The sequence below is a fragment of the Rhododendron vialii genome, chromosome 5a (genome assembly GCF_030253575.1).
Source record: "Rhododendron vialii isolate Sample 1 chromosome 5a, ASM3025357v1".
Lineage (NCBI taxonomy): Eukaryota > Viridiplantae > Streptophyta > Magnoliopsida > Ericales > Ericaceae > Rhododendron > Rhododendron vialii.
In genome coordinates, this window is record NC_080561.1 from 31,564,525 (window position 1) to 31,574,508 (window position 9,984).

General features: G+C 42.6%; 2 protein-coding genes across 2 annotated transcripts; both read left to right on the plus strand.

The window, feature by feature from the left end:
• Positions 1–911: 911 nt before the first annotated feature.
• Positions 912–2,330, plus strand: LOC131325270 (probable ribose-5-phosphate isomerase 3, chloroplastic). Its single transcript, XM_058357426.1, has one exon. It carries the CDS (start codon positions 1,114–1,116, stop codon positions 1,966–1,968), a length of 855 nt encoding a protein of 284 aa, XP_058213409.1. The 5' UTR covers positions 912–1,113; the 3' UTR covers positions 1,969–2,330.
• A 4,968-nt stretch (positions 2,331–7,298) lies between these two features.
• On the plus strand, positions 7,299–9,964 carry LOC131325271 (hydroxycinnamoyltransferase-like). The gene is made up of 2 exons (XM_058357427.1): positions 7,299–7,816; positions 8,902–9,964. Exons 1-2 carry the CDS (start codon positions 7,358–7,360, stop codon positions 9,868–9,870), a joined length of 1,428 nt encoding a protein of 475 aa, XP_058213410.1. The 5' UTR covers positions 7,299–7,357; the 3' UTR covers positions 9,871–9,964.
• Positions 9,965–9,984: the final 20 nt, after the last annotated feature.

Sequence of the window (9,984 nt, forward strand, 5' to 3'; positions counted from 1 at the left end):
CTTCGGGGATGTTTTGGGCTTAAGAAAAAATGGGTGCTAAATGTGAAAGTAGAAAAACGAAAAAGGAACCTTTCTCTTCTTTTTGACTTCTGTTTTAGAAAGTGAAAAGCAGAAAACACGTTTTGCAAAATACCATTTTCTCTCGAGCAACCAAACACTCAAAATGGGATAATTAGAATGGGAAAATGCCCCATCCAAACACCATCTGCAGAACCTGTTTGATCCAAACCACATTATCGAATCGATTTTGGTTTGGTTTCGATTCTATCCTACTGGCATCCTAACACACTCTCACAAACACCAACACCCTTTTTCTCTTCAAAATACAACCTACCGATACTCTTCCACACGCTTTGAGACCTGAGGCACGGTGATTAAGGACTAGATTTCACGTGCGGGGGCATTGCCTCTCTCAATTTCATGCATGCTAAATCTATGATGTGTGGACAAAATTAACGGTGTTGATCATAGTAGTGGGATTGTAAAAAAAAAAATTCAGGCGGGAATTGTTTTTATCCAATCCATTAGAAGGAATTGGAGAGGAGCTGGGCATTGTTTGTATCCCGTCTAGTTTCTTCCAATTAGTTCCATCCAATTTCGACTATTTGTAGGCTCTTCTCAGGTCCACAACAATAATCAGAATTGTCAACTTTTAAGAAATTGTCAAAACATTAACTATGTCAAAAAATACATTTGAAGATCAATGCATTTCGATATTATATTAAACGATATTCGATTAACGTAATTTTTGGCATGGTCAATATTTTTGACGAGTTTTAAAAAATGAACGGTTTCGATCATTGTTATGAGATCGGAAAAGACCCACAAATGGTCCAAAACTGGACCGGACTGATTGGACGGGATCCTATCTACTACAACTACCAAACCCTTTCCCGTTTCAACTTCAAGTATACTCACCCCCGCCAAACCCAACCATCTCACCAACAAAACATCGGACCAGAAATTGGAAGGGGGATTTTAAGATAGGAATTTGGATAGGACTATGAAGAGTTGCTGGGCTGTGCCTAAAAAAACAGGAGAGAGAAAGTGAGCCACCAACGCACGCCCACCTCCCATTCCTCTCTCTCTCTCCACCTCTGCATAGTGCATAGAATGGCCGTCTTATCCCTCCGCTCTCCTCCTTCTCTCTCCTCCTCCTCCCTCCACCCCACCAACAATGCCACATCCCCCACCCGCCTCACCCTGCGCGCCCCCACCCGTCCCCACAGATCAATCAAGGCCCTCTCCTCCCCAACCCCAGCAGCCCTAACCCAAGACGACCTCAAAAGACTGGCGGCCGATAAGGCCGTCGAGTACGTGCGCAGCGGAATGGTCCTCGGCCTCGGCACGGGCTCCACCGCCGCCTTCGTCGTCGCCAAGCTCGGCGCCCTCCTTAAATCCGGTGAATTGACCGACATCGTCGGCGTGCCCACCTCGAAGCGCACCCAGGAGCAGGCCGCCTCCCTCGGCATCCCCCTCTCCGTCCTTGACGACCACCCGAAGCTCGACCTCGCCATCGACGGCGCCGACGAGGTCGACCCCAACCTCGACCTCGTCAAGGGCCGCGGCGGCGCCCTCCTCAGAGAGAAGATGGTCGAGGCCGCCTCGGAGAAGTTCGTCGTCGTCGTCGATGACTCCAAATTGGTCACTGGTCTAGGGGGAAGTGGCTTGGCGATGCCGGTGGAGGTGGTGCAGTTCTGCTGGAAGTATAATTTGGTTAGGTTGCAGGGACTGTTTGATGAGTTAGGGTGTGAGGCTAAGCTGAGATTGGATGGGGGAAAACCCTACGTGACCGATAACATGAATTATATTGTGGATTTGTATTTCAAGACTCCGATTAGGGATTCGGAGGCGGCCGGGAGGGAGATTTCGGCCTTTGAAGGGGTGGTGGAGCATGGGTTGTTCCTCGGGATGACGACCGCGGTCATCATTGCCGGGAAGGATGGAGTGAGTGTCAAGGCCAAGTGATGGGTTTTTCTCGTGCGTTGGATTTGGTGAGAAACTGGACCTTTCACTCTGTCTCCTAATTTTTTGTTCTAATACCAATATAAACTGTATAAATTGTTTGGTGATAATTATGGCCTTCTCCGTTGTAACACTATGGGATTGGTCACCTTAATTCTTGCAATGTTGTATTTCAATGACGGTTTTCTTTGTGGGATGTAATTTAGTGTAACATGGAAAATTTCTCTGAGAGAAATCGGCGAAGAAAAGAACGACGGCCATTTTAAATTTGTGACTTGCATTATGGCATAATGTCATTGTACTATTGTAGTATCAATTTTTGGATAATGGAAACTGTATGGCTTCTGTGCTTTTTACCGGCCTTAGAACATTGTGCTGTGAAGATTTCTCCTCTCGCAAAAACTTTGACCGTGCGATGAAACTTTTTGATGTTGCATTTTGCTGTATGTATGAAGTTTTCCTTGCACAGTGGCTTGCAGTTGACTAGAAGTGAAACTTGATCGCCTGCAAGGAGTTAAGAGCAATGCAACAGTTTTAACTATTGATGTCTTCTGTTGATATCATCCTTTAGCACCTGCAACTTGTTTAAGGCATTTCACGTTCTTTTTTATCTGTACTTGTTGATTTTCCATTGATGCCGGGTATACAGTTAGTGTTGCATTTGGCAGCTTTGCAATGTTTGAGAAATATTCTCGGCTGAGTTTTTTATTATGTTGCTTTGTGGAGTACATTTCATATTGCCTTGTTTAGCCGAATAGATTTTTTTTGTTAGTTGATTTGGATGTAGAATAGCTAATTGTATAATTCGTAAGTTATAACGGAAGAAAACTTAATGTGGAGTGTAAGAGGTAGGAGAAACAAACAGTTTAGAAGGCTTTCCATCAAGACTCCAAGTCGCTAACTAGAGGCTTAAGTTGCATCTCTGCTCTCTCTTGCATTTGCTATGAGTCTATGACCAGTAATCTTGTGAGTTCTGTCTCCCCTGTGGAAGCAACTGCAGAACAGAAGTTTGGTTCTACTCTGTAATGCAAGTCTGATGGTAGATGTCAAAGTTTGGACCTAACCAGTTTCACGAGGATGGAAGGATTATGATAGGAAGCACAGAAATGAGGGGAAGATTTTAATCTCTCTGCTCTGAACTATCAATACGGTGTGTAGCATATGGAATTCTTGAACTTGTGAGGATTAATTTGATGGATTATGATTGTCTTTCTGTTCTAAATAGTGAAACTTGCAATGCTCGAAGGTGTTAAATATGTGTACAAACTTATAATTACTATCCTTACTGACTCTAGAGGTGTATGTAGTAGCTAGATTAGCTTGGAATTTCCAGTCACACCTTATTGCAAGCCCAGATGATTAATCAAACTGGGGTTCGGTCTCCTGTAGCTGCTGCTTTGAGTATATCATTGTAAGTCTAATTTCCTGGCGATTCAATCCGATGTTTCAACTTGTAAACTTGGATTCTGTTACCCGTGTTCAGTCTTTAGACGTGCTCTTGGATTAGATAACCCATACCTCAGCTACTATAGTACTAAATAACACTAAGGTTATCTCTGTTGAGAATTTGGTATGATGATAAGCAATTGTATTGTCAACAATACTTCTCCAGTGTTATGCCCTGCTCTAATCTTTCCTTTAATTATCTGGAAAACCAAAGCACGATACAACTTCCGGAAGTTCTGACTTCCTGGTGAAGCTGCAAAACGGTTACATGTTGATATGGAATTGTTTCTCAACGCTCTTGTGTGGGGTGCCTGAATACAATTTGTTGTCCAATTATCTTGCGACCAAGCAGATGGCTACTAACCATGGTGTTGGGGTTTCGGAATTCGAATTCCTTGTCATCCACAACCACTCTCTTAAGAGAGCTTGAAATTCAGCATGTCAAAAGGCCGAGTGCACATGTGCAGAGAGGCATGCTAGCCTCCGAAGAGTTTAGTGAAATAATGACTGTGCACTTGCTTGCTTGCGATTAAGACAATTCGGAATGCATTACACCAGATAGTACATCAAGCAAACGAATGTCGTCTGCTTTATAGTGTGGAAACAATACATGGTGAGAGGAATGGAAATGAAGTTTTTCTAATTCCAGAGCAAGGTAGTACTTCAAATGGAGAGGATGCATGATAGGTCTCTGGCTTTGATGTGTTAATTTCCACTGCAGTTGGTTATTAGGGCACAACGGTATATCGGTTTTTTTTTTTTAAGGTGAAAACAATGCTCCTTGTTTTTCCTCTTCTGAAACCCTAGTCCACCTTCCATCTCTCTCTAAGAAGAGAATGCTAATTCCACTGCAGTTGAATAGGTATAATTCAAGAAACATATAAGCCAAATATGCAACGTCTTACAGATCCACAACTCCACATGGTGTACTGTGCACTGCGTATTAATCCAGTAAAATACCAAACTCCAAAGAATCTTCCCTGCATTCTAGCTGCATGATGTCTAACCATGCACACTGTTCTCTGGACTGGGGTGTTGGAGTCACTTCGTTTGTATCGGTCGGTTCTTTATGGAAGCCTCGTCAATAGTGTGGACTACCGTAATAGCTGTTAAACGTCATTTTGCATGCAGTTCTCAGACATCTGACAAACGAATCAATATATCACTGAATGTACCTTTCATTTGATTTTGGCTTTGTTATTTGTGTTCAATTGTGTGCAATTTGTCTTGTTTGGACAAATTATCTCTGGATATATCTTTTGTGGGAGAGTTATGTTGGGGCTTTTGGTTTGTAAACCCTGTTGTGGGTTGGCTCCTGGCCATCCCTTCTTTTTTGTTTCCTTTTTTGGGTCGAAGATGACATATGATTGTCCTGTGCTTACGTGCCAACCTTGTTGGGTTGTCTGCTTTCAGGTTGTGATGTCGTTATATTCTTGTTTCCTTTAATCTTTGTAATCATTTTTTCAAAGATTAATAAAACTTCTTTGCCGTTCAAAAAACAATGTATGTGGTAACTAACTGATACTACAAAATTCTTTTGAGTAACTAACTGAGACTACAAAATTTGGATAAGCTGTTCATTCGCTCTCATATTATCAAAATTGCAGCAATCCATAGCCAACACATAAAATGGTACCCAAACATTGCACTCACAGTTAACTCAAATCTCATAACTGAAACCTTGAAACTAGTTAAAATGAGATTTTTTTGAAGAGACAAAAAAGGAATTTATTAATCGTCGAAAACAAATTATAAAGATTGTTTCCAATAATTAAAGGGACCGTAAGCGTGAGGCATCACAACAACGGAGCAAAAGAGCAAACCACAAAGGTAATAACAACAACCCACCACCCAAGATTAGCAATAAGCCAACCAAGAATGGAAAACACCCAACCACCCACAAAAAATAAAATACCAAATCGAAAAGCCCAAGAACAAAGGATCAATAATCAAGGCCGTTTCATCATCTTCGGCTTCCATAATCATATTTTTCTTATGATTTCCTCATCATCTCCCCAATAATCAACACCCATGATCTTAATGATCCTAGTAAAATTGACCAAGCGAATCCTGTTACGAGTTAAAATGAGAAGCCATTAATGAGGGAGAAACAAAATTCATTCTTAGTGTCAATTCAGTTTTGGGCCTTTGTGAGTCTTTTTTGAGCCCCCAACAATAATCGAAATCGTTCTTTTTGTATAGCTCGCCAATTATGATAGGTATATGAGCAAAGGAGATTTGTACAATGAAAATGGCAAAAAATAATTTGAATCATGAAATTATCCAATTTAAATCTGTTTTGTTCATTCGTCTTCCAATTTTTTGATCAAGTTAATTTGTTACGTGAATGAGTTAATGACCCATTCAACGAACTCAACAAAATTATTATTTTTGATCATTATTGTAGGTCCACGGGGAGCTCACAAAAGCCCAAAACTGGACCTGGACACTAAAAAAACTGAACATGAGCTCTTCTATTAATTGAGAAATTCTTAGTCGAAAATCGGGTACCACGTGATACACGACGCGCACATCCGGGCCGTCTAAAAATGCAACGGACGGTTGCATCATCTGGACCGTCGGTTGCATCGTTAGATGGTCTGAATGTGCGCATTGGGTACCACGTCAACCGTACCCTGTTTGCACCCAAGAATTTCTTCCATTAATGAGATCAAGCGGGTGGAGTTATCTTGACATGTGCCGTTGTTAATGAAGTCAACAAACAACTTCCCCGTGCTTCTATTTCTCCCTCAGTCCCCCATCTGCCATCCATAATTAATCTCTAGCTCTACATACTGGAATTTTTTTTGGGTAATAGTACCACACACGTGGTAACGGTCCGGATTTGGGCTATTGGATTGCTGCTTGGACGGTCCAGATCATCGACGGATACCGCCACACGCAAGGATGGGATCGGAGGGGTCTAGTGGCGGCGACCGCCACGACAAAAATTTTAGAAAATGCAATTATTATATGTAAAAAAAAAAAAATTATGCCCAACTTATATAGTCTCGCCACCACTTGATTTTTTTAGTATACATTTCGCCACTGTTAGGATAAAATTCTGGTTCTGTCCTTGGCCACACGGTATCCGTTCGGCACCCAAAAACTTCTCCTACATACATAATTTTTTACTTTTTCAATTTCTCTCGTCGAAAGGAACCAATAATATATATGTAAAAAAAAAAATTATGCCCAACTTATATAGTCTCGCCACCACTTGATTTTTTTAGTATACATTTCGCCACTGTTAGGGTAAAATCTTGGTTCCGTCCTTGGCCACACGGTATCCGTTCGGCACCAAAAAACTTCTCCTACATACATAATTTTTTACTTTTTCGATTTCTCTCGTCGAAAGAAACCGATAATATATTAAATTTTGGTGCAAAACTAACAAACGAGAATTTTTTTTACGAATAAGAATAAAATCAAAAAGTCGTGGTGGATCCAGAACGTTTTTCTTGGGATATGTTTGGTTCGGTGGAATGAAACTGATAATGGAATGGAATTGAGATTGGAATAAAATTGGGGGAAATGAGATTGGAATATCCATTCTCATTCCGAATCTTCATTTGCAAAGGAATGCTATGGCAATAGTAATTCTTGGAACGACAATAACAATTTTTCAAATAGCTATAGTAATTTTTGGTGGGGCAATAGTGAATCTTGGAGTAGCATTAGTAATTTTGGTGTTGTAAATAAATGGAATGACAATTCCTTTATTTTTGTAATGGAATGATAGTTTTTTTACTTAGGTGGATATTGATTCCATTTAAGAATGGTGAATCAAACATTGGAATAAGTACGGTATTAGAATAACCATTCCATTTCAACTTTGATTTCATCGAACCAAATACAGTAAAATCCCGCAGCATACATATACACGATGATAATCATCATTCATCACAGTCACCTCTCTCTCTCTCTCTCTCTCTCTAGAGTGTCAATGGCAGAGAAGAACAGCCTTGTGAATGTTCATTCAAAGCTAACGGTGGTGTCAAGCAGGCCAATAGGGCCGGGTAAGACCCACCAACTCTCTCCACTGGACCACGCCATGGGTCGCCACAGCATCCACATAGTGTTTTACTACCGCACCAACCCCTTCCTTGACTGCTCCGACCTGGCCAGTCTCCGGGTCTCGCTCTCGGAGCTCCTCTGCTCCTACCCGCCGGTCACGGGTCGGTTGGCAGCCCAACAACCGGCGGAGGATAGTCACGGTGGCGGTGGCGGTGACAACTACTGGGTGGTGAAGTGCAACGACGCTGGTGTTAGAATGTTGAGGGCAAAGGTGGGGGCCACGCTTGATGAGTGGCTCGGATTTGGTAGTGGGTCCGATGAGAGAGATCTGACGGTGTGGGAGGAAATGCCTGATGATCCAAGTATATGGTCGCCGTTTTGCATCCAGGTATGTACTCAAACAAATTTTTTACAACCACAATCACTTACGTAAAAAAGTTTTGCACGTGCATTAACATTTATATTGGTCTTCCTGACCTCCGCTCACTAGCCGGAAATAATATGCCAATAATTCTAAACAAGTTCCGATATCAATACCAAAGTGGATTCATGGAAGTAGTTTTTGAGTTTAGTGTTTTAGATACAGTCTCATATATAGACTTACAGAAATAACTTGTTCCTTTTGTACCCTCAAAGTTTCGAGAGAACCTCGGACTCTATCCCTTTAATTTTAGGGAATTTTCGATAGGGCGAATGGAAGCCAATCAGGTCCTTTATTAGGATGATTTGATTCGAAGATCTCACCAGCGGGTTGCTATCGATCTTCTTGCTTTGAAGGAATTAGAATTAGAATGCTCAAAGCAATTAAGCTTACGCTCTGAATACATTAGCATGAGATAAAATCATAGGATTTTGATCATGCTTTGTTGGCCTTCGAGATCGAAGTAATGATTAACAAGGACAATCAGCGGTTTCATAGCCAAACGGCCAAGCACATGCCGTGTGGGCATGTCAATGACGTGCCAAGGCAGCCGGCAAGGTTGGCCATGACACCCCGGGGAGCGAGAGCAGATCACCCTCTATAGTAGCATGATAAGCACCCCGGAGACTCGGCTTGTTGTCTCGAGAGTAGGGCTGTAAACGAGTCGAAATCGAGCTCGGCTTGTTTACTAAACGAGCCAAAAATTCAAGCTTGGCTCAAGCCTTAACGAGCCGAGCCGAGTCATTTACTAAACAAGCCTCTTTAATCGAGCCGGGCCACCTTTAACGAGCCGAGCTCGGCTTGGCCGAAAACTCGAGCTCGGGCTCGACTCGTTTACTAAATGAGCCGAGCCAAGCTCGCAAGCTACTCGGTTTGTTTACAACCCTACTCGAGTGACAAAATCCTGATTCTGCCTTTCATGTGTTTTTGTTGTGAACTCTTATCATATGTACGCGTAGCTATGACTACGCGATATTTTCAAAAAAAACTAGTTGCTGAAGGTAGGAGGACGGTACGTAGAATGACCCATACAGTATCTGTGAACTCTGCAGATAAGTGATTTTGAAGGAGGAGGGCTAGCAATAGGACTAAGCTGCAGCCACATGCATGCAGACCAAACTTCTGCAACACTGCTAGTCAAGTCATGGGCTGAGCTCCAACGAGGCGAACCCATTTCGCAACCTCCAGTCTTTCACCAGTTCCCAACACCAGATTCGAAACCATCTCCGAAAACCAATACTATGCTGTCGAAATTTTACGCAAGCAAGCCCAAAGACCATGTTCCTAAACGACAAATGGCGACTGCCACTTTCAGATTTCCCGACGCAAAGATGAAGCAATGCCTTTCTGAAATCCATATGGAATGCCCTGATGCCACCCCATTTGATGTGCTATTAGCGTTGTTTTGGACACGGGTGGTGAGATTGAATCCCCCTGTTGAACAAAACCATAGTCATTATCTCACTATTTGCAGAGACTCCAGGAAGCTCATCCATCCGCCTCTGCCTATCGGGTATTTTGGCAATGCATTACATTTCTCACGACTGTCGTTGGATACAGAAGCATTACAGAGTTGGGGGTTGGAATGCGTGGCGGGGAAAGTGCATAACCATGTGGCGAGTGTCGAAGAAGAAGAGCTGTGCTCGGTTATGGATTGTTTCGAACGGAAGAAAGGAGAGGAGCTGGAGCGATACGAGCTACCGTTTGTGATGTATGGCCCTGAACTAACATGCGTTAGCCTGGAACACATGATCATTCCAGGCGGTCCCAAGGGGAGTACTACTACGTGTGAGTCGTTGATGTATGAAGCAATGTTTAGGAAGGACGAGAAGCCAGTCCACGTGTCGTATCATGTTGGCAATGTGGAAGGGGAAGGGTTAATTACAGTCATGCCCTCACCGGAAGGAGGTCTAGGTCGGACCGTGACAGTGACACTGCCAGTGGATCAGATTGCTAAGCTGTGCGAGGACGAAGCTGTGTTGGACTTGGACCCAACTATGCTAATGAACGGAAAAAGATGATGATCCATTCGGTTGCTGAATTTCACTGATTTCATTTGTTTTCGGTCAAGTTTGTCGATTTGTTTCCATAGAATTTTATTTTCTGTTATTTGTCAACCGGATTTGAATGACCAG

What these genes read in the sequence shown, in the direction of transcription:
- LOC131325270 (XM_058357426.1), top strand. Translation starts at nt 1,114, where the DNA reads ATGGCCGTCTTATCCCTCCGCTCTCCTCCTTCTCTCTCCTCCTCCTCC.
- LOC131325271 (XM_058357427.1), top strand. Translation starts at nt 7,358, where the DNA reads ATGGCAGAGAAGAACAGCCTTGTGAATGTTCATTCAAAGCTAACGGTG. An exon ending in GGTCGCCGTTTTGCATCCAG is followed by an intron (nt 7,817 to 8,901) that starts GTATGTACTCAA and finishes TGAACTCTGCAG; the next exon opens with ATAAGTGATTTTGAAGGAGG.